This window comes from Crocuta crocuta, unplaced genomic scaffold, assembly GCF_008692635.1.
Source record: "Crocuta crocuta isolate KB4526 unplaced genomic scaffold, BGI_CrCroc_1.0 scaffold7, whole genome shotgun sequence".
Taxonomy (NCBI): Eukaryota; Metazoa; Chordata; class Mammalia; order Carnivora; family Hyaenidae; genus Crocuta; species Crocuta crocuta.
The window spans coordinates 8,842,392-8,865,680 of NW_027531904.1; the positions used below are offsets into that span (position 1 = coordinate 8,842,392).

General features: G+C 42.6%; 1 protein-coding gene across 3 annotated transcripts in view; it reads left to right on the forward strand.

Annotated features, from left to right (window-relative positions):
• Window positions 1–23,289, forward strand: part of SH3GL3 (SH3 domain containing GRB2 like 3, endophilin A3) — a 93,250-nt gene that overhangs the window by 37,104 nt on the left and 32,857 nt on the right. The window contains exons 2-4 of one of the 3 annotated variants that reach the window (XM_077774368.1): window positions 10,527–10,595; window positions 17,018–17,090; window positions 19,385–19,528. In XM_077774368.1, coding sequence (XP_077630494.1) covers window positions 10,587–10,595; window positions 17,018–17,090; window positions 19,385–19,528 — 226 coding nt within the window. In that variant the 5' untranslated portion in view covers window positions 10,527–10,586. Of the gene's footprint in view, window positions 1–10,526; window positions 10,596–17,017; window positions 17,091–19,384; window positions 19,529–23,289 lie in introns of those variants that run through there. The other 2 variants (XM_077774369.1, XM_077774367.1) reach the window with 2 other exon arrangements.

Genomic DNA, 23,289 nt, shown 5'->3' on the forward strand with positions numbered 1-23,289 from the left:
TAAGCCCATTTCTTATTTGGATTCCCCCCCCCCCCTTTGTGAAGTTGCTTTTGCAAGGCTCTTGGCCATGTTACAACGTGCGAGTGTGCTGCCTTCCTCTTAGTGACCCGTAGGGATCCTTTTTAATATTTGCATGTGATTCTTTGTCAGGTAAATATATGGAAAATACCTTTTTCTACTCAAGGATTTGATTTTTCACTCTTTCAGTCTTATTTTTAATGGAGTCTATTATATCAGGCTGTCTTTATAGTTGGCGTTTAGGAATCAGTCGAGCTCTCTCCTGTCCTAAGGTGATGTTATCCTACAGAATCTTTCAAGTCTTACATTTTGCATTTATTTTAAGATAACGAGGAATTGGTTTTAATATATGGTGTAAGGTAGGGGTCCTAAATTATTTTTAAGCATATGATGGGATCCTGAAATGAAAGAGTTAGAGAACTGGTGCTTTAGAGCTATAAAATCCCCTCTTAAGAAACAGCTCTAGAGGGGCACCTGGGTGACTCTGTCGGTTAAGTGTCCTGTTCTTGATTTCGGCTCAGGTCATGATCTCACGGTTTGTGAGTTTGAGCCCTGAGTTGGGCTTTGTGCTGATGGTGTGGAGCCTGCTTGAGATTCTCTCTCTGCCCCTCCCCCTCTTATGCATGTGCACATATGCTCTCTCAAAAATAAACATTGAAGGAAAAAAAATAGAGAAACAGCCTTAGCTACATCCCACAGACTTAAGTACACCTTTGTATTTGGTGTTACTCACTTATAAATATTTCCTAATCTTCAAGGTGATTTCATATTTGATTTAGTTCATTTCGACATGTTTAATTTTGAAATAATTTGGGAAATTTTTCAGGTATTGATTTCTGTATTAATTTCCCTGTGGTCAGAGAACATACTCCGAATGACTTTAGTCTTTGAAATTGTTGCAGATGTGCTTCATATCTCAGCGTATGATCTGTTTTGGTAAATGCACCATGGTTACTTGAAAGCCATCGTTTTTGGGCATCTGGGTGGCTCAGTCTGTTGGGCGTCCGACTCTTGATTTCAGTTCAGGTCATGGTCTCACGGGTTGTGGGTTTGAGCCTTGTGTCAACCCCTCTCCCCCCTCAAAATAAATAAACTTAAAAAAAAGAAAAAACCACCTTCATTCTGTCCTGTTTTCTGTAGCACTCTCCATATGTCAGTTAGATTGTTCAAGTCGAGTCAGTCTACAGATGGATTTTTTTGTCTGTTTTATTGGTTATTGAGAGATGTATGAAAAAATTAAAATATTTGGAATCATTTATTTGTAGTTTTAGTCTTGTAAGGTTTTCCTTTGTACATTTTGAGGCTATGTTATTAAATGTGTACAGAATTAGGATTCTTATTTCTTAATTTTGAATTGACCATTTATCATTAAAAAAACCTTTTTTAATGTTTATTATTTATTTTTGAGAAAGAGACAGAGCACAAGTGGGGGAGAGGCAGAGAGAGAGGGAGACACAGACGCCCAAGCAGGCTCCAGGCTCTGAGTTGTCAGCACAGAGCCCAGTGTGGGGCTCGAACTCATGAACATGACAAACTGTGAGGTCATGACCTGAGCCCAAGTTGGACGCTTAACTGACTGAGCCGTCAGGTGCCCCTACCTTTTATCATTTTTTAATGTCTTTATTCTAGTAATAACGTTTTTTCCTCTAAAAGTATATTTTATATATAAGTAATAGTTTCTCAGTTGTTTTGTTGTAGATATTCATGTTTGATACATTCTGTTTATTTTCCTATCGTGTCATTGTATTTAATGTGCATTTTTATAGGCAGAAAATAGTATAGTATTTTATAATCTTGGTTCATGCTTTTTATTTTTTAGTTGAACTATTCGAAATATATAATAAATGTATATTATATTTATTCCATATACACGTAATTACTGACATTTTTGCATTAAATCTGCTATTTTTTATTTGTCCTGTTTATTCTTGTTTCTTCAATTCTCCTTTTTTTTAAACTTTCTTTTTTGAATTAATCATTTTTATTATTCCATTTATCTTCTCTAGTATGTTGCTTGTTACATATTTATGGTTACTTTAAAAGCAACCCTAGAGATTACAATATGCATTTTTTTATGGGGTGGAGTTTTTCTTAAATTAGTACCTTAAAACTTCCAAGCAGTAAAACACCCCATAACATTTTATCTCAACCTCTGTAGTGGTGGCTTTTGTGCCATTGTTTTCATGATTTAAAATTTTAGATATGTTTAAAACCTCAAAAGATTTTAAGTTTTCAGTATTCATATAGATTTCCCTTTCTGGTTCTCTTCATTTCTTGCCATATTTCCTTGTTTCTATCAGAGATATTTTTCTTTTATTTGGAAAACTCCCTTTAGTGCTTCTTTTAGTGTGTCTACCAATGAGAAATTCTCTCACTTCTTTTGTCTGAATATTTTTATTCCTTATTATTTTGTTAAGGTTTTTTTAAATGTTTATTTTCTGAGAGAGACACAGAGTGTGAGCAGGGGAGGGGCAGAGAGAGAGGGAGACACAGAATCTGAAGCAGCTCCAGGCTCCGAGCTGTCAGCACAGAGCCCGACGTGGGGCTCAAACCCACAAACCGTGAGATCAGGATCTGAGATGAAGTCAGATGCTCAACCACCTGAGCCCCCCAAGTGTCCTCTTTTGTCTGAATATTTTTAAAATATTGCCTTCATTTATGAAGGGTATATTCACCAAGAATGGCATTTTGAGTTGGCAGATGATTTCTGTCAACACTTAAAAGGTGATTTCGTTGTTTCATAGCCGTGCCACGTGAGCACAGTCAGCTCACAGTCCTTTTCTTGCTTTTTTGGTGCAATTTTTCTTTATTGTTTTAAGTTTTCCTGTTTTGCTCTTCAGTAAAAGACTTGTTCTAGGCATGTGTTTCTTCATATTTATCCTGCCTAAGAGTCAGAGAAGAGCTTTAATTTGTAGCTTGATGTCTTTTGACAGTATATAGTGAGCAATTCTTGGCCACCTTCTCTTCAGGTATTGCTTCTTCTCAATTACTCTGTCCTCTCATTCTGGAACTCCAACATATGTTGGGTATTTCCACTGTGTCTTATATGTTTATTATAGTATCTTTTTTTGGTATTTTTGATCCTCTTTCCCTTTATGTTTCAATTTAGATACTTTCCAGTGATTTATCTTCCAGGGCACGTATTCTCTCTTTTTTAGCATCTAATTGTTATTAAAGCCTGCTGTGGAACTCTGAATGTCAGTTATGGAATTTTTCATCTACAGTTTTCATTTGTTCTGTTTCTTCATTTTGTTTTCCAGTGGTATTTTACATTGTCATCTATTTTTTGGGAACATATATAATCATAATTACCTTGAGAATTTTTGATGTCAGTTTGGGATAATCTATTAGATTATCTTTTTATTTACTTTTTCATTTTTTGCATGTTCATTTTAGAGAGAGAAAGAGAGCTGGGGAGGTGCAGAGAGAGAGAGGGAGAGAGAATATCCCAAGCAGGCTCCACACTGACAGCAGAAAGCCCGATGTGCGGCTTGAACTCATGAACCTTGAGATCATGACCTGAGCCCAAGTCAGACACTTAACTGACTGAGCCACCCAGGCAGCCCTACCTGTTAGAGTATCTTTTTTAAAATTTAGTTTAAGGGACATCTGGCTGGCTCAGTTGGTAGAGCATGCTGTTCTTGACCTTGGGGTGTGGGCTCAAGCCCCATGTTGGGCATAGAGCTTACATTAAAAAAATAAATAAAATTTAGTTTCTTTTTCCTTTTTTTTTTCTTGGTTCAGTCACCTTGTATACCTGATGGGTCTTTAAAATTATTATTTTCGGGGTGCCTGGGTGGCTCAGTCGGTTAAGCGTCCAACTTTTGCTTAGGTCATGATCTCGCGGTTCGTGGGTTCGAGCCCTGCGTCGGGCTCTGTGCTGACTGCCAGCTCAGTCTGTGACTCCCTCTCTCTCTGACCCTCCCCTGCTCATGCTGTCTCTCTCTCTCTCTCCTAGAAATTTAAAAAAAAATTAAAATAAAATTATTATTTTCATGGCAGATACTTTGTGTGAAGACTTGCATCAGTTCTAGATGATGTCCTCCACCAGGGAGGATTTAGTTTTATTCTGACAAATAACAGGCGGAACGGCAGCCCCGAACTCCAGTTTTGTCTCTTGATCACTGTGATTCTGCAGAAATCTCTGCTGAGATGTTGAGCCTTCTAGCAGCCTCTTTGCACTGGTATCTTCGCCTCTTGCCTCGCATATGTGCAGCTTAGGAATTGTTAGAAGCCTCGAAAGGAAGTTGCATGTAAACTGTTGTGTTCACTTCTTTCTGGTCCTGGAATTTTGGCCTCTTAATGTCTGGTTTCCTTGGTTACGGTGCATCCAGTTTTCATCTCCCCTGCCTAGGGAGACTTGCGCAAGTTCTGGGCTGGTGCTTTCTGCACAGATTTTATATCCTGTGTCGTAAGGCAGAAATCTTTCCAAAGGGAAAGAGCAGCTGTAAATGTATGGCTCTTCCCAGTGCATTTTTCTTCATGATTTCGGCTCCTCAGATCCTGCCTGCCTTGGTTGCTTTGTGAAACCTTCAGAGATTTAAAAGAAAACCTTTAATTTTGAAACAGTTTTCGACCCAGAAAAGTCACAAAACTGTACAGCGAGCTCGCATAATACCCTTTGCTCATCTTCCCCTGATATTAACATAACAAACTTACAAATAACAGTTTGTAATTTGAGTATTGCCATCTTTTCCAAGTGGATAAAAGCAGACCAGGGCCGCTAATTGTTTGAAAGAAAAAACAAACAAAGGGAGCTAGTGGAGAGGGTGACATTTGTGGTGCAGGGCTTCTCAAAGTAGATTTCTCAGAAATCTCTTCTGAGATTTTCCCTTGTAAGAGACATCATCGCCCACGACCAAGTGAGGGTGGGGAATGCTACATCTCATATGCTCCCCCCCCCCAATGGAAATCCACAATGCCATTTCCGTTTTAAAGTCTCTGAAAAATGTTTTGGTGAAGAAAACTGCCAATTCTGTGTATCCTGGCGTTTCCAAACTTACGTGGCCAAGGAGCCCTTCCTTTGCCCTGTGCGACGGTAGTATTAGAGAATACCGTCCTGGAGCCCTTTCTAATTTATCCTGAGGTATAAATTTTGCTTTTCTACATTTTCTCCTAGGTTCTGGCTTTCTTGCTGTTTAATTTCTTGCTTCGTTAAAGGGAAGAAGATGGAGAAGCCAAGGTTTCTTGAGAACAGATATTTGCACAACAAGGCGGCCGAGGCCGGGTTAACATTTACCACTAAAGCCCCAGCACCTCTTGCTGAAAAGCCAAATGCAAAACCGTTGTGTTTCCCAAATAAACTTCTTTTACATCAGTGCTGAGTTGTATGTAATCTTTGAAAATGCTTCTTGTTTCCCAATTATTGACGAAACTGGAGGCTAGAGGGCCAGGGACGGTTCGGTCTTTGTCGCACCGAGGCACTGAGAGACAGGCCTCGTTTCCAGAATGATCTTTTCCTCCCGGGTGAGACTACACGAGCCATGCTGACTTGGCCACACAGTTGTATTTTAAATTTGCAGCTTCTGGCCGGTGAGCCCGGGTCTGATGTGATGTTTGTGACGGGGAAGCTGGACAGGCGAGGGCAGTTGGTGTTACAAGTTGAAGAAGGTGGTTGGGAGAATTTCAGGGCACACTTCTGACCCTCCTTCCTGTAGTCTGCCTTGTCCACCTCTTCATGCGGGCCGTCCCTTGTAATCCCCTAAGGGACCCCCCGTCCACCCTCTGGTGGCTCTCTGGTGCCCTGCTCCTGCGGGCCCCTGGGGTGATCTTCCCGGATGGAGGGCAGACCTGACTGTACCACTCACCTGCTTGGGAGCCGCCGCTGCCTGTGCTCGTGTGTTCACGTTCACTTGGGGCCAGTCTTCCATATCAGTTACCCTTGCTGATGGCCACGCTCTGTCCTCAGTGCTCTCGTGTCGTTTTAAATAACACGACTGAGCTTATGCTCTCCTCTCTGCCTCTGGTCTCTGGTGGTGCACCCCGTATATCCTTCGAGGCTCTGTTCTGGAGCGTTCTTGGCGCCTTCTCATCCATATAATTTGCTTCCTCCGTCTGAGTTGTTATAGCAAACTCCACATCCGTGTTAAGGGAGAGTACTTGTGTCATTGTGTTCTGGCCATCGGCCTCCTTTCCTCAGTGGCCCAGGAGCGTCCGGCCTGTAGAGTGGCCTTTGTCTCTCTACCAGGTGGATGTAGTCGGTGGACTTTCAGATATTTGTTGAATTAGATGGAATGGCATTGTGGCAGTTTGCAATGTTACGTTGAAGTGGTTTTTCGTTTTAATGAATTTAATGCACGGATTTCTAAATCCTGTGTTTGCTGCATCCCATACAGGTTTTGTTGGATACGATTTTCGTTGCTTAAGTTAAAAAGTTTTTGTTAATTTCTTTTAGTGCTTCCTTTGTTTTTTAATGTTTATTTATTTTTGAGAGAGAAGAGCATGAGCAGGGTAAGGGCTGAGAGAGAGGGAGACAGAGAATCCAAAGCAGCTCCAGGCTCTGTGCTGTCAGCACAGAGCCCCGTGTGGGGCTCAAACTCGGAAACCATGAGATCATGACCTGAGCCAAAGTCAGTTGCCCAACAGACTGAACTCCCCAGGTGCCCCCCCCTTTTTAAAGTAGGCTCTACACCCACACACTGCCCAATTCAGGGCTTGAATTTGCAACCCAGAGATCAACACCTGAGCTGAGATCAAGAGTCAGATGCTTAATAGGCTGAGCCACCGAGGCACCCCTGGGTTTCCTTTCAAATTCATTATTTAGGGCCAGATTCTAAAATTTTGTCTACATACTCATTTTGATTGTCGATTTCAAATTTAATTACATGATAGTAAAATTTCAAAAAAATGTTCTATGTGGTGTTGGTTGATTTTGTGACTTAGTGAATCATTTTTCTTAATTAAAAATTTTTTTAAATGTTTATTTTTTGAGGGACAGAGATAGAGCGTAAGCAGGGGAGGGGCAGAGAGAGGGAGACACAGAATCCCAGACAGGCTTCAGGCTCTGAGTTGTCAGCACAGAGTTCGGTGCGGGGCTCAAACCCCTGAACCTAGAGATGATGACCTGAGCCAAAATCAGACACTCAACCTACTGAGCCACCAGGCGCCTCTGATCTGTCCATTTTCTGGTAGAGTTGTGTTGAAATCTCCTGCTATGATTGTGGATTTCAGTGTATTCTTTCAGTTTCTGCATTATTATTAATTTTTTTGAAGCTCTGCTCTTGGGTAGATAACTATGACTGAACTATCTAGGTGCCACTTCCAAATGGGTATTTTAAAACAGGGACCTAGGGGCGCCTGGGTGGCTCAGCCGGTTGAGCGGCCGACTTAGGCTTAGGTCATGATCTCACAGTTCGTGGATTCAAGCCCCGCATTGGGCTCTGTGCTGACCTCAGAGCCTGGAGCTGCTTCAGATTCTGTGTCTCCCTCTCTCTGGCCCTCCCCTGCTCATGCTGTCTCTCTCTCTCAAAAATAAATAAAACATTAAATTTAAAAAAAAAAACAAAAAACCACGGATCTATACATGGGCTTCTGCACAGGGTTACAGTAGCCCTTGGAAATCATAGGCAACCGAATCAATTTCTTTGCTATATAACAACCACTTTAAAACATAATGACTTATAATCGAAACCACTGATTCACAGTTTTGTGGGTTTGTACACTGGGCCGGGCCCACTAGGCTGCTGGCCTCGATGTCTCACGTGCTGATTCATCTGTCGGTAGTGAGCTGCCCCGTGAGCTGGGGGCCTGGTGTTCTGAGATGACTCACTGGAAGGCTCCTCTCTTCCCTGAGTGGGCTTTCATTCTCCAACGTGGTGGCTCAGGCTTATTCATGTGGGGATGGTCACAGTGGACCTCAGAGGCTGAGGTGTCTACACAGCTCCTTTATAGCTATAAAGTATGAGACCTGAACTCGTGTTCTCACAGTGTTGTTTGCATTCTGTTCTATCGATCAAGGCCAGTCCCTGGGGAGAAACATAGCCTGCATGTCTCAGTGGGAGGGGCTGCAGGGCACTGTGGCCAGTTTTGCAATTTACCACCCGGCAAAATGAGTGCTTTTCCTGGGGTGCAGTTGCGTAACTTTCATTAGCTTCTCAGAATATCACCTCCAAAATTAAGAACCAGTATTTTAAATTATTTCACTACTGGGGCGTGTGGGTGGCTTAGTCGGTTGAGCGTCCGACTTTGGCTCAGGTCGTGATCTCACAGTTTGTGAGTTTGAGCCCAGTGTCGGGCTCTGTGCTGACAGCTCGGAGGTTCTGTGTCTCCCTCTTTTCCCCTCCCCTGCTCATATTCAGTCTGTCTCTGTCTCTCTTTCAAAAAATAAATAAACATTTAAAAAATGATTTCACTACTGAACAAAAAGATTTTTGGGGGATCTAACTGATGGATACTTCATGTAAAGACCTCGGTGTATAGCAGTGGGATTCCCAGTTGTTCCTGTTGAAGGTTATACGTTGTATTTTTTTGGGGGGGGGGAATGTTTATTTTTGAAAGACAGAGACAGAGAGTAAGTGGGGGAGGGGCAGAGAGAGAGATGGAGACACAGAATTGGAAGCAGGCTTCAGGCTCTGGGCTGTCAGCACAGACCCGACATGGGGCATGAACCCGCAAACTACGAGATCATGACCCAAGCCGAAGTCGGATGCTCAACTGACTGAGCCACCCAGGTGCCCCGGTTATACCTTGTATTGAGGCATCAGCACAGTCCTCTCTGACTTCTCTTTGGAGTCTGACAAACCAGAACTGTTGCTAGTGTATCAGCTAGCTTCTGTTGAGTAACAAAGCATTCCAATGTTTAGTGTCAAACAACCACCATTTATTTGACTCATGTTTCTGTGGATGAGTGGATTAGGCTGGTCTCGGCTGGGCTTTCCTATGTGCCGGCAGCCCCGTGCGGGTCAACCAGGGGCCCTGATCCTGGGAAATGACTGGGTGTCCTGATGCGGGGTGTTTGGGCCACTTGCCTCTCACCACCCAGCAAATCAGCCCAGGCGGGATTTCACTTGGGGGCAGCAGGGTTTCAAGCTCTGCTAAGGCCTGGGCTTCTGTCTGTGGTCGAAACAAGTGTCAAGAGCAGCCCAGCATCACTCGGGGGTAGACAGACTCCTGCTCTGGCCGGGGGAACTACAGAGACACAGCGATGGAAGATAAAGAATCATGACCACTTTTGTCATCTCCTCCATCTACTCTCTCCCAAGTAATTCCCTCTTGTGCCTCAAATTTAAGTTATATATGGTCTGCCCCTGGATTCCTCCTATTAAATTGTAGTTCTGTGTTCACGATAGTTGTGGACATAGCAGCAGAAAGTCACACTTACATTTAAAAGAACCTGCAGTTGTTTTTTTTTTACAATCAGTTGATGCTAACCACCCCGCTTCCCACTGATTTTTACATTCATGTTAAGTATTTTAAATGTATAAACAAATTATGTTGCTGTGATTTTCTAAAGAACATGATTTGACTTATTTTCTACTTCCAGTCCTCTTCCTTGTTCCCTAATGCAAGCCACTCTGGAGCCAGACTTGCTTTGCTGGAAGTTTCTCTACACTGTGTTTGATAAAGGGTCTTTAGGGACATCCGAGCCATACGTCTTAGCTTGGCATTTCGGAATTTGTGTGATCTGGCCTCTTTCCCTTTCTGCTTTTATTTTTCCCCATTCTCCCTTGGTCACTATTCATTATAGTTAAAGCAGATTTCTTGCTGTTCCTTGAACACATTTGCCCTCCGCAGTGATTCTTAACCATCCAGATACATTTCGTGGCTGTCACTGCGTGGGTGCCTGTGCAGTACTGGCATTTGGTCGGTGGAGGCCAGGGATGATGTTAAATGTCCTGCGGTGCACAGGACAGGCTCCCACAGCCAAGGATTATCGAGTCTAAATATCAGAGTGACAAGATGGCGGAACCCCATCCTACACGCTGCTGTCTCTGGGTGTTTTTCCAGGCGGCCTCAGGCTGTAAGCAAGGCTCCTTCAGTGTTGCCTGTGGAAATGTCCCTCATCCTTAAATGGGCAGCCCAGATGCCAGGCCTTGTAAGAAACCGGTCCTGGATGTCTCTCCTCCTCCCTCCCAGTGTAGGCTCTCGGAATCATTTCTGTGAATCACTGAAATGTCTGTTACTTGGTGTGTTGACAATAATTTGTATCCAGCACTGTTTTGTTCATATTTTTCCTCCCTTGTATTATAATTGAGCGTGTGTTTATTAACTCTTCTGCTGCGCTCTGGATTCCTGGATGATAAGGATCTTATTTATCTGTGTTTCTACTAGAGCACTTACCATGTGCTTTACATACAGTAGGTGCATAATTAATATCGAGCAGGTGAAAATTGTGTATCTTCCCATGTCTTTTGATAGGGTTACTGTTTCCAACAATTTTCTTAAAAGGACTTGGTAAAAAAAATGCATTGAGCTGAATGTGAGCTTCTTTGGTTTTGTTTGTAATAATTTGAGTCAAATTATGGTAACAAATTATCGTACAATGCAATTACTTGTGTTTATTTCTGCAGCTGTTTAGTGAAAAAATAAGTGGCGTTGAAGGAACGAAACTCGATGACGAATTTCTTGACATGGAGAGGGTAAGAGAGCATGTTAATGTCACTTGTATTACATATTTGATTTTCACTGTGATATGAGATGTTCTGATATCATAAAGGATATTAGAGTGGCAACCAGGGATATAAAGACCTACTGACGTGGAGGTGGGATATGGCTAGTTGGTGCCCTCTAGTGGACAAAAGTCAGAATGCTCAAAAGACGGTCAATTTTGGCAAACCATCATTGCAAGGAAAAACCAAAGTAATTGTGAGTATCTGTTCTGGAAAATCAAAATGTATTTCTGGGATGAGACCATTCAAATACATAAGGGCTGATAACACCGTGTGGAAGACTCTGACTCTGCTCCCACGTGTTGCAGTAGCTGTATAGCAAATAACATTGATCTGGGTTCTGAGACCCAGCAGTGTGAACTCGGATGAGCTTTTTCCTCTTTTCTGACCGGTGACACAAGGTGGATACGTGTGCCCTGCTGGCCTCACATGGATGTTGGGATAATTATGCCAAAAATTAATGGATATGAAGGCACTTAGGAAATATGATGAGATTGTTACAGAAACGATTGTAACATGTGCCAAAGGAAGACTGTAGAATCTGTGTCCCTTCACCTGTTTCCGGGTCAGCTGTGTGGAATAGGTCAGGTGGAGGTAAAACTGGGACCGCTAATAGCCCCAGCTTCCTCTCTTTCCCTCCCCTTTGTCTTGGGCCCTTTAAACGTAGCCTTGTTGTAATAATTAGACTCCCCAGGGGGATGGGCACGGAGGAGGGCACTTGTGGGGATGAGCCCTGGGTATTATATGGAAACCAACTTGACAATAAACTATTAAAAAATAATTAGACCTCCCAGATGAGAGAGGGCAGAGACTCTACCTTCAAGTGTAACAGCAGGGATATAGGATGTTGCAGGTTATAGAGCTGTTAGCAGGTGCAGGGGAGGTTGTGGCTTGGGAGGTTCCTATCTTCAGCATGCCTGGTCCTGGCCAGACTGTCTCCCAGGGAGCTCCTTACTTTCTGGGTGAGCACTGTCAAGTTTCTAGAAATGTTAGCACCTTGAGAGGGCAAAACATATTTTGTTTTGCTTTTGAAAAAACTTAATTTCTGAAAATTGAAAAACAGAAATAGTTTAGCATCGTTGACATACCTGAAATGACTTTTAAAAATCCCTTGGCATATAAAGATATTATATGTAACTTTATTACTAACAAAATGATTCAATTTAAATGTTAAACTTAGAACCACATTTTAGCAATTTCAGTTGATGGATTGAGATCACTCTTGTTTACTTCCTTTCCCTCTTAAAACCCCAATGAATGACAGAAGAAGTATAAAAATAAAATCTATGTATTTTCTTACAGCAGTGAGAAGCCTGGAAATATCTAATATGTGACCAAAAGTTTTAAGGACTTTTTGGAAGAGATGAATTAGATGCTTTCAGATCCACCTAAAGTATGACACAGAAATGCCAAAGGAATGGAGATATTCTATGACAAATCCTAACCACACAGAAGTAGAAGGCCAATAATAATGTCAAAGTAAAATTTGATGCAGAAAACACTAAGTGGAAAAAGTTATAAAAAATTATTAAAAAGATGCAATCATGCAGTCTGTTGGGAAATTGTAATGGTTATGAATCATTATGCACCATATAACATGGCATCTAAATACGTAAGGTAAAAGTTGTCAGAAATACACGGAAAATTGACAGAGTCCAGAGTAAAAGATTTCATATACCTCTCATAAAATAAGTAGACAATAGTAGATTGGCTCATAGATGATTAATATAAAATATGATTAATAACTTTGTTTATAAATAGATACAGATCTCTGCATTCTTCAAAATGAGAATCTTTGTAAGTCCCTTTAGAGCAATTAAATAGTTATATATTAGGCTCCAGAAAAAAACTAAAAAAAATTCTCATTATAAAATTATAGCACATAAGGATTACAAGGAAGGTATACTTTCCCAGTGAGGAGTGTTTGGAAATGTAAAAACATGTGAAAATTATTCCTAGCTGAAATGGAAATGACAAGTAAAATCAAGTCATGAGAGACCAAATTCTGTTATGTTAGAACCTGTGGTATATGACTACATCTTTCATACATTTAATAGAAAATAAATGTTAAATGAATAAATCATATAAGCCAGGAGGCTAGGAAAATAATAGCAAATTAAATCACTCTAGGTGGAAGGAAGGAATCCATAGAGATAAATAATAATAGGAAACAATAACAACAAAAAGGTAGAATCTGTAAATAAAACCAGGCAGTATTGTTTTTTCAAAAAGCTACTTCTTCCAAGTGTGAACAAGAGAGCACAAATATATTACATAAGGAGTAAAGAGGAGATCATGACAGGTATGGATTCTTTTTTAAAAAATTTAAAAATGAAGTAGCATTGCTAGGAGCTCTCTAGCTGAGACTGAGGTGGCACTGGCTTTGGGTCACCAACATTTGAAGGAAATTCCAGATTTAATCAACCAACAAAGATGCATTCACAGCAGGTAGACTTCACAAAAACAGTTTGTACCTGCCTACTCACACCTGTTTGTCCTGGTGGCTTGCGGAAGCCGGTGTGTGGCGTTTCGTCAGCTTGAACGGCCCCCACCCCCGACATTCTCAGTTATTCTGGGAGGGAGGTTTTGTTTTATTAACTTAAATTTATTTTTAAACCACATGGATTTTTTCCCCCAGCGTTCACCTTGCTTGCCTGTATTTGCCAAGGTGGTTAGTGGGCATCCTCTTTATTTTGTAAAGGGCTCATTCACAGTTTTGATTGCTGGGCTGTCCCGGAAGCTGCTCCAGGACAGTCACGTCAGGCTGTTAGTTTTCGGCCGTTTGTTCCTTGGCTTTTTTTCTTTTTTTTTTTGCCCCCAAAGAGAGAAGGATCTAAGGTAGAAGGTACCCCTGCCCCAGATCTCATCATCACCCTTCAGAAATGGCTGCTTGGCTTCCTGGTTGCTTTTCATGTCTGAAGAGTGTTGGAAATATGGAAAGGAACACTTAATTAATATCGAATTTCTGAAAGTTATAAATCTAAAACCTAGTTTTTCTTAAGCATAAGCTGAACCTACTAATCTTATTTATAAATTTAGTAATTTCAACATAGAAATCGTTTTCAGTTATTCTTCGTTTTAGTTTCCATTAAGTCATAGGCTTAACAGATTAAATCCTTAAACATTTATCTCCAGTTACATAATTAAGCAAATTCCCTTAGACATTTCAAATTAGAATCACAAATGCAATGCATGGAATTCGCTCCAATGTCACATCGAATTTAGAAAAGCGTTTTGCAAAGCACTTAAATTTCTTGAGATGCTAAGCACTTAAATTTTTTGAGATGCTAATAAAACAAACGTTTAGGTGATCATATTCTCTTGAACATTTCAAAAATCTTCATAAACAATTGAACATACTGAAGAAAGTTCAAAGCTTAACAGAACTCACTACAAGGCCAGGTGCACGTACACACACGCGTCTCATGCACACAGCGGGCACCATGCACGTCAGTAATACAAGTGTGATTCATTGCTTCATCATTTTTTTTTTAAATTTTTTTTAATGTTTTATTTATTTCTAGGAGAGAGAGAGAGAGAGACAGCGTGAGCAGGGGAGGGTCAGAGAGAAAGGGAGTCACAGACTGAAACAGGCTCCAGGCTCTGAGCTGGCAGTCAGCACAGAGCCCGATGCGTGGCTTGAACCCATGAACCACGAGATCATGACCTAAGCGAAAGTCGGATGCTTAACCGACTAAGCCACCCAGGCGCCCCACTGCTTCATCATTTTTAAAAATTTTTAATGTTTTTTATTTATTTCTGACAGAGAGATAGAGACAGCATGAGCAGGGGAGGGTCAGAGAGAGAGGGCGACACAGAATCCTAAGCAGGCTCCAGGCTCTGAGCTGTCAGCACAGAGCCCGACATGGGGCTCAAACTCACGAACCATAAGATTATGACCTGAGCCAAAGTCGGACGCCCAACCGACTGAGCCACCCAGGCGCCCCCATTGCTTCATCATTTACGTGCTGTCGTTTTAAACCTTCCTGGGGCCCCAAATTTAGGTGCTCAGCTAATGGGAACAAATTCACTTTCAGGCTGGCTGAGTTCGCTTGGTTGGAAGCTTCTGACCCTGACCAGATCATAGATTTTTGAATTACAAAAATGAATTTCTTGTATTATAAATCACCCTACAACTTGCTTTCTTTCCTTGACAATGTGCTGTGGGCCTCCCAGTACATATGGAGCTTTTTTTTTTCTTTTTCCTTTTTTTGGTCTTGTGATTAAAGAGAATTTCTTTATTTGAATGTCTCACAGTTTATCCAGGCACTCTCTTACTGCTTATAATTCAAGTTGGTTTCAGGTTTAAAAAACTTTTTCTTTAACATTTATTCATTTTTGAGAGACAGAGAGAGACACAGTATAAATGGGGGAGGGGCAGACAGAGGCAGAGACACACTGAAGCAGCTCCAGGCGCTGAGCCGTCTGCACAGAACCAGACGTGGGGCTCGAACCCACAAACCGTGAGATTATGGCTTGAGCCAAAGTCGGACGCTCAATTGACTGAGCCACTCAGGCGCCCTGGTTTCAGTTTTTAATATGACATAAAATGGCCTGACATCCTTTCATGTCATTGTAATTGGCTGGTGTGTTTCCGGACGCTGGGTCCCCGGAGGTCTGATTACAGGCACACCAGTGTCCCCACGAATAGGTTCTTGTCCCTTGATCTGTTTTGCACTCCCAGTGTGTGAAAGTGCCCATTCCTCCACACCTGGTTGACACCTAATATTGGGTTAATTAAAAAAACCTTTTTTTGTCAATCTGGTGAGTGGGAAGTATCTCCTTTTTGATTTACAATCTTTTCGAATATTTTGTCAGCTGTTTGAACTTGTATTTTTCCATTTGTTTTCTTGCCATTTTATGTCCTTTTCCCTCTTTCCAACTGGGTGGTTTTCTTTCTTTCTTTCTTTTCTTTCTTTCTTTCTTTCTTTCTTTCTTTCTTTCTTTCTTTCTTTCTNATGGGAGTTTTGAGTATAACGGATGCCAAGCACGGGTCCTTTCGACAGTTTCCTTTCTCTTTCGTTTTACCACTTTCGTCGAACTTGATGTTATTACATCTATTCACTGTTCAGTCTTTAATTTTATAGGGTCAGAGTTTTGGGGGACGCCTGGGGGGCTCAGTTGGTTAAGCGTCCGACTTCAGCTCAGGTCATGATCTCATGGCTCATGAGTTCAAGCCTTGCATCGGGCTCTGTGCTGACAGCTCAGAGCCTGGAACCTGCTTCAGATTCTGTGTCTCCCTCTCTCTCTGATCCTCCCCTGCTCATGCTGCCTTTCTCTCTTACAGAAATAAATAAAAAACATTAGAGAAAATTAAAGGAAAGAATTTTGGGTTTTGTATCATGCTTAGAAGATTCTTCCCACCCCCGTATTTAAAAATATTTTCCTGTGTAATTTAGCGCCTTTATAAATTTTTAGGTCTGTGTTTAAGCCAGTATATAGCATGAGGCATGAACCCAAGTTTAATATTAGTTTGCCAAATTGTAACCACAAAAAAAGAAAAAATGAAAATTAACATAAGATTTGAATCAATTTTACGTGTTAATTTGGGGGAGGACTTCCGTCTTTGCACAATTAAACTTTCCCATGTAGGAACATGGCTCTTCAGAAAGAGGTTGTACATTTTCTCCTTATATTTATTTCCTTATTATTGTGTATTTTTACATTGCTCTTATGAATGGGATCTCCTTTTCCTTTATATTTTCTTTCAGACGGTTGAGGGTATGAAATGAAGCTATTGAAATGTGCCTATTTAACTTTATCTTATATTCTCACATTCGGTGTCTGGCTAATCTGTAGCCAGTGTCCAGAAATGGTTTTGTGGAAGGAAGGATTCAGTCTCAGCGTGGAAAACCTTGGCTATTCACATCTTCTGCCCACAGAACACGTGGGTGTTTATTGCTAGTGGTAACGCTAGTGGGGATGGTTCTTTCGTCGTTGATGTACCGTGGTCATTTCTACTGCGAATCCTTGTTAGGGAGTCCTTATATGCACAGACACTCAAGTTCACCCAGCAGATAAGGAAGGTTTGGCTGAGACGTGCTGGTGCCAGCTGCAGACACCTTCAGGCATGTCCAGTCATCTGGTGGAGCAAACGAACTTGTCTGAGTTGTGTAAATAATACATGACGACTCATTGTATGTGAAAAAGAAAATGAGATGAATGTTCTCCAACGTCATGGGGAGGGAGAGCTGTCCCGAAATAAGAATGAGAAAATATCGTTCTCCCCCAAAACGTTGAAGTTCACTTGAATGAAAATCTATTAATAGTGTTATAAGTATTAAATTAATGCATATTACTTCTCTGTTTTTCTGTGAATTCATTGTTTGTCATTTACCAACATTTTTATGTTTGTGTGTGTGTGTCTTTTTTTTTTTTTTTTTTTTTTAAAGAAAATAAATGTTACCAATAAAGCTGTTGCAGAAATTCTCTCGAAAGCCACAGAATATCTTCAACCAAATCCAGGTAAAGTTAGAAAATGTCTTGACATATTCTATTGTCTCCACTGTCATAGACCAGCAACCCATGTTTACTTGACATATGGCTGATGTGACTTAGGAACATTGTCATCTGTGTCCAAATTATGAATTTCAGTTTTTCAAAGTCAAGCCTCCAGTGACCGAAGGTAGTTTAAGGGAGTCCTAGCTGATGAGAAACAGAGAGGATAATCCCATGATCTGTGGTGACATCATTTGGATGGAAGCTTGGTCTTAGCAGCAAGCCACTGCTAAATAAAGACATATTTTAGGAGATGCTTCAGAAACCCGCTAAACGTGTTGTATATGTTTTCTTACTCAGGCATCTCCCCTTTTAGAAAAAAATTCTGCCATCCTGCTCTAAGAGTGAAATCGCTTTCACTTTGTAGCTCAGATGCTAAAGAAACGAGGCACGGAAAGGTCCTGTGTTACATCAGCTTCTTGACAGAAGGTTCTTAATTCCGTGGTCGTGAAGCAGGATCCCTTGATGGGTTTTTCCTGGGTTGTAAATTACAGAAACCAACAGGGGGCAGGGCACCCAAGCCTTGAATTCTGCGAATTTCCGAAACTGCCTTTCCTTTTTAGGAATGTATTACTTGCCTGGAGTTACTGTGACTCCCTCGGGCTATAGGAATCCCCCACCGACCCAACCATCGGAAAACCTAGACAGGAAAAGTTTAGAAACATAATTTTTATCAAAATCACATCCAGGGAGGCTGGCGGGTATAGAATTCTTTAGAACTGTATAGAGGATTATAATTTTAAGAGCCATAACCGTGCATCTCTTCCCTGGCCTCAGTGATTGAGATGAGCTACGTAAGTTCCTTTTCCTGATAAATCCATCAGCACGTATTTAGCGAGTGCTGACTTCGCACAGGGCCTCTGCTGGATCCCTGGACCCAGAGCCCGCCCTCAAAGAGCAGACATTGGAAGGGGGCAGGAGTCGGCAAGGCCACACTGTTTCCAGGGTGGTGGGTGTCAGTCACGTGCCGGCCACCTCGCAGGCCCCCCGCCCCTTCCCCTGACCGTGGGAAGGAGGAGCCGGGAGCACGAGCGGGCCTTGAAGCAGAGCACAGCCTCTGTGCACAGGGACCAGCGGAGGCGGGCAGGATGCGGAACGGCTGGCCCCGGGCGTGTCCGGAGCCTCGCGGCTCGAAGTGTGGTCCACGGACCCGCAGCGCCCGCCCAACCCCAGAGGCTGTGGAAACGCGGAATCTTGGGCCCATCCCAAACGGACTGAATCAGACTTCGCGTTTTAACAGGATCCGTGGGTGATCTGTATGCACTACAGAGTTTGGGAGGCACTGACTGGGCTAGAAGCGTTAACAACAAACATGTGCTTATTATAGTAAAAGAGAACAAAAGTGTACCTCTTCTCTTCCTGGAGTTATCCCAAGCAGCGCAAGCTGGGATGTGCTTCACTCTCTAGCCCCTGGAATAAAAGCCCAAATTCTTAGCTTGGTATTCAGTTCATAGTCATATTTTCCCATAGAGCTCTCCTGATTCCTCCTGGCTTTGTTTTTTTTTTTTTTTTTTGAGGGGGGGGAGGCGAGCACAAGTGAGCGAGGGGCAGGGAGAGGAAGAGCGAGAGAAGCAGGGCTAAGCCGAAGCAGGCTCATGCTTCCCCGATGTGGGGCTTGAACTCACGAACTGTGAGATCATGACCTGAGCCGAGGTCGGATGCTTACTGACTCAGCCCCCCAGGCGCCCCCTGATTCATCCCATTTTAATTTCAGTGAAGGTCAGACCAGCCTCCTCTTTATCTGTTGGTTCTGTACCATAAACATCCCATCTTCCGTATGACTGACATGATTTCTGCACTTTGTAGGGACGTCTTGCTGTCTTTATTCAGCTAATTGTCACAGTCACAGCACACTATTTGCACAGTGCATCTCGTGTATCCTGCCCCTGGCAACTAGCTCTGGGCTCCCTTAGGGCACCTGCTGTCCTGGGTGTCTCTGGATCCAGAGGAGCTGGCACTGTGTGTCACACAGAGCCCGGATCAGTAAACCTTGGTGGCCTGAGTTGGAGAAAAGAAGTTCAGAAGCGGTGGCCGCCTGTCCTTTCCCTAGGGACGGAGGACCTGCCCTGCCCTGAGAAGAAAAAGAATCTAGAAAATCATATAAGAGATGAAATAGGTCACATAGATCCCTTTCGAATGCTCCAGGCAGCCCACATTTTGTCTACCAGGGTGACCTCAATTTTGCTGTCAGTTGTTAAATGCGATGTACCTGTCGCTCCACCTTGTCATTTTAAGGAATTACAAATGACAATGTTTTTAAGCATACAGAGCTAAGCTAGGGATGCTGAACACTGTGTCGAAGATCCGAGGACAGGTGAAAACTACCGGGTACCCACAGACCGAAGGCTTGCTGGGCGACTGTATGCTGAAGTACGGGAAGGAGCTCGGGGAAGGGTCCACCTTTGGTGAGTGTTCACAGATCACCAGGGAGCGCTTTGTGTGTGTGTAAGGATGGAGGGAAGGAGGGGGAAGGGTGGAGAATGAGGGAGGGCAGATGGGCAGAGAGAGAGAAATCCAAGCAGGCTCTATGCTGACAGCAGAGAGCCCGATGTGGGGCTCAAACTCACCAACCGGGAGATCATGACCTGAGCTGAAATCAGGAGTTGGACACTCAACCGACTGAGCCACCCAGGCGCCCCATAATGCCTTCATGTTAACAAGCTTTATTATTATTATTTTTTATATTAATCAAGTAATACGTGTTCATTGCCAAAAGCTTAGGTAATATAAGCTAGTGAAATACAAGGAAGTAAATGCCAGCATCACCCACAATCACGTATCCGGTGGTAGACCCTTTGTTTAGTCTCATCTAAATTCACACACACCTTTACAGAATTAAGATGGAGCTATGGTATCTCTACCTTTATACCGTTTTGAAACCTGTTTATCTCCATCGACTGAATCATGATGGTGTCACAAAATAATTAACTTTCTACGATACTGTTTGTAAAGGCTGTACAATAGCTGATGTGTCATGGCAGACTTAATTCAGTCTACCCTGGCTATTGGATATTTAGATATTTTTTCTTTATGTAAAAATATTTACATAGTATTTATAACCACCATTTTCATAATCTCTGGGGATGTCCAAGATTATGTTCCTGAATTGAAATCCCTGGTACTGAAATTGTTAGGTTGAGAATATGCCTGTGTTTTTCAGTTTTTTGAAGCATATTCCCAGCGGACCCTCCAGAAGGGTTATGCCAGTTTGATACCTTTGCCGGGAGTGTGTGAGAGTATGTTTGCCAGCACAGTTCCTAACTGTGGGGATTAATTTTTGTTTACGTATAAATCACAGATACTTTGATACACAGCATATAAAATTGATCTCTTAGTGCTCCTTTAATTTCACCTTTTGGATTATGTGTAAGGTAGATTTCTTTCCATTTGTCATTTTTGTGAAATATATATTTGTATCTTTTGCCTATTTTTTCATCAATGTGTTCATTTTTTCCCCCTTACCAGTTCAGGAGCTCTTTCAATGGTTAGGATATTTGCTCTTGGTCTGCCTTATATCTTAATGCAGTTATGCCCCAGGTAGGCATTCACCTTCTGACCTTGTGGATGGAGGCAACTAAAACGGAATGATTTTTGGTTTTCATATAGTGGGACTCCTGGGTCTTTGTGGTTTATGGCTTTCGTTACTTTGTTTAGAAAAACGTTTCCACCCCACCCACCCCCACAAATGGTGTAAATGTTTTGTTTATCCTTTTCTTTTGAAACACGTTTCCTTTTCTTACCTTTAAATTTCCACGCTCCTGCTTTTAACAGGCACATACACTGTAGTAGGGTTCTAAATTTTTTTTCTCCCAAGTAAATAGCTAGTTGTCCTAATACCCCATTGAAAAGTTCAATCTTTCTCCTCTGATTGGAGAGAAACGTTTTGTTACAGACTAAATGTTTATATCTTAAGTTTGTTTCTGGTCCTTTTTTTCTGTCTTCTTGGTCTATACCTTGCTTTGCTCCAGCATCATATTTTAAGAATTGTAATTTTAAAGTCTGTTTTAATATACTTAAACTAAAATTTCCCTTTGTTATCTTATTGTAAACAAAACATGGATATACTCAACTTTTTATTTCAGATGAAATTTAGAGTCATTGTAAGTTTCCTTTGCAAAAAATAAAAAACTCATTAACTTTTGATTGAGATTTCTTTAAATTAATAAATTGGGGCTGAACTGAATGGAACCTATTTAGTCTTCCAGGAAAACTAGTCACTTTTGCTATCCATGTAGTGGTTAGAAGGCAGGGTGTGGGCACTGAGAATTCAGATACTTGACTGTAGGAATTGATCTAGGAAATTGGTGGAATAATCTCTTGAAACCTTAAACCCAATACTAAAACATTGATTAGCTGTAGGGGTAACAACACCCGTCAGAGCCGTAGAATGTGAGTTTTATTTTATTCCACCCGAATGAGTGGGGACAAGATGGCCTGTTCCTTGTCCTGCAGGCAGACCAGCTGAGGGGACCGGTGAGGGGATCGGGCGGCCCTCACAGCCACGGCGGTCCTGCGGGACCCTGGCCATGGCGACTAGGCCGGGGCTTGGGTGGGCACACAGTCTGATAGCTTCCCAGCTCCCCAGCAGCTTCAGGGAACTTGGTTAAGGAAGAGAGCTGATGTCGGAGGGCCTCTGGAACGGATGGGTTGCCCGCTGTTTCTAGAAAGCAGCTGTACTGTCTGATGCTTTCCTTCCGGGGTTCCACGGTGGACTCTTCCTCAGATGCAGAGCCCTCAGTGATGGGGCCCGAGCCCCATGTCCGCAAGGAATCCAGAGCCTGAAGCCTGAGCAAGGGGAGGGAAGGTCAGGTCCATGCGGGTGACCGCCGAGATTCAGAACTGATGTTTGGACTCTTCAGAGGAACATTTGGAAACGTTTCTGTCGAAGCTGGACTTGACACTGTGGGGCATGGCCTTGGTGGCAGAGGGGCAGAGCCAGTAGCCTCGGTTTCTGACCCGTTAGGCAGGAAAGAGTCCCCGGGCTGGGAAGGAATGTCTCCTCTTTACCCCAGAATGATTTCCCTGGGAGCCTAGAGACCCCAAACTCTACAGTTTCATGAGGTCAATTTGGAAAACTCCAATACAGGAAAAACAGTTTGGTTCGGGGCCTCACGTCCCAGAGATGCCGTTCAGAGAAACAGCAGCTCTCGTTCTGCTCAGCCATCAGGACCCCTGCTCGCGGATCACGGCGGGTCAGCTGGCACGGAGACACCAGAGTGCAATCCCGCAAAGCCCGCCTGTCCCAGCCCCCAAGTCCAAGCGCAGCCGGCTTGGGCCTCATCGCAAGAGCAAACCTTGCCCATCCCGCTAAAGGGCTGTCCCATGAGACAGTGCCAGGCTTTCTTTGACATCTAAGCCTGTCATGGAGCCTCAGAACCATCTAAAGGCTATGGGGAGTGACCTCAAGATCTAGGAGCTAGAAGCTGACGAGAGGTTTTGTTCACTTCTTTCTATTGTAATCTTTATTGGCTGATACTTAGCCCTGATGAATGAATCCTTTTAGAGTTTTTACAAAGAGGGGTTTTGTTCTCCAGCTTCTAAGGAACCCTAGGTGCCAGTTCACCAAACTACAGATTTCCCCACTCTCTAAAAGTAGAGCATTGCTACCAAGCCTTTTGGAAACCGAAATGGTGTAAAGCAAAGAAGAAATGGCCATTAATTTACGTGGAAAATGTTTTGAGCTTTACCAGACTCCAAAAAATAGCCTCTCTTCGAGACTTGTCTGGCATCTTAGGACACATCTTGCTAACGTGTGCACAAAATAAAATCAAGCCAAAGCGCAGATGCTCACGGACGCAGCTCAAAGCTGGGGGTGGGGGCTGATCCCGAAGTGCTATATGCAGTAGGTTCTCACTACTTGGGGTACGCACTGCCCCTAATGGCTCCCTGCAAAACGGGCTCAGTGTTACTCTCACTTTTCACCTTTTTTTTTTTCTTTTTTCGGTGAAAGCAAAAATCCTCTTTGGATTTCTTCCAGTGAGCAAAAATAGATACTAATTATTGTAGGTCTCTGGTAAAGTGAGGGGGCGCACCACAGACTTTCGAGAAGCCGGCTGTACCTGTTAACCAGTTTTTAAAATGCTTTATCCCCATCTAGTGGCCAAAATGGTAAATGCTGCAGTCTGTCTGAGCCTCCGACCTTTATTTTATAGCAGACAGAGTACAG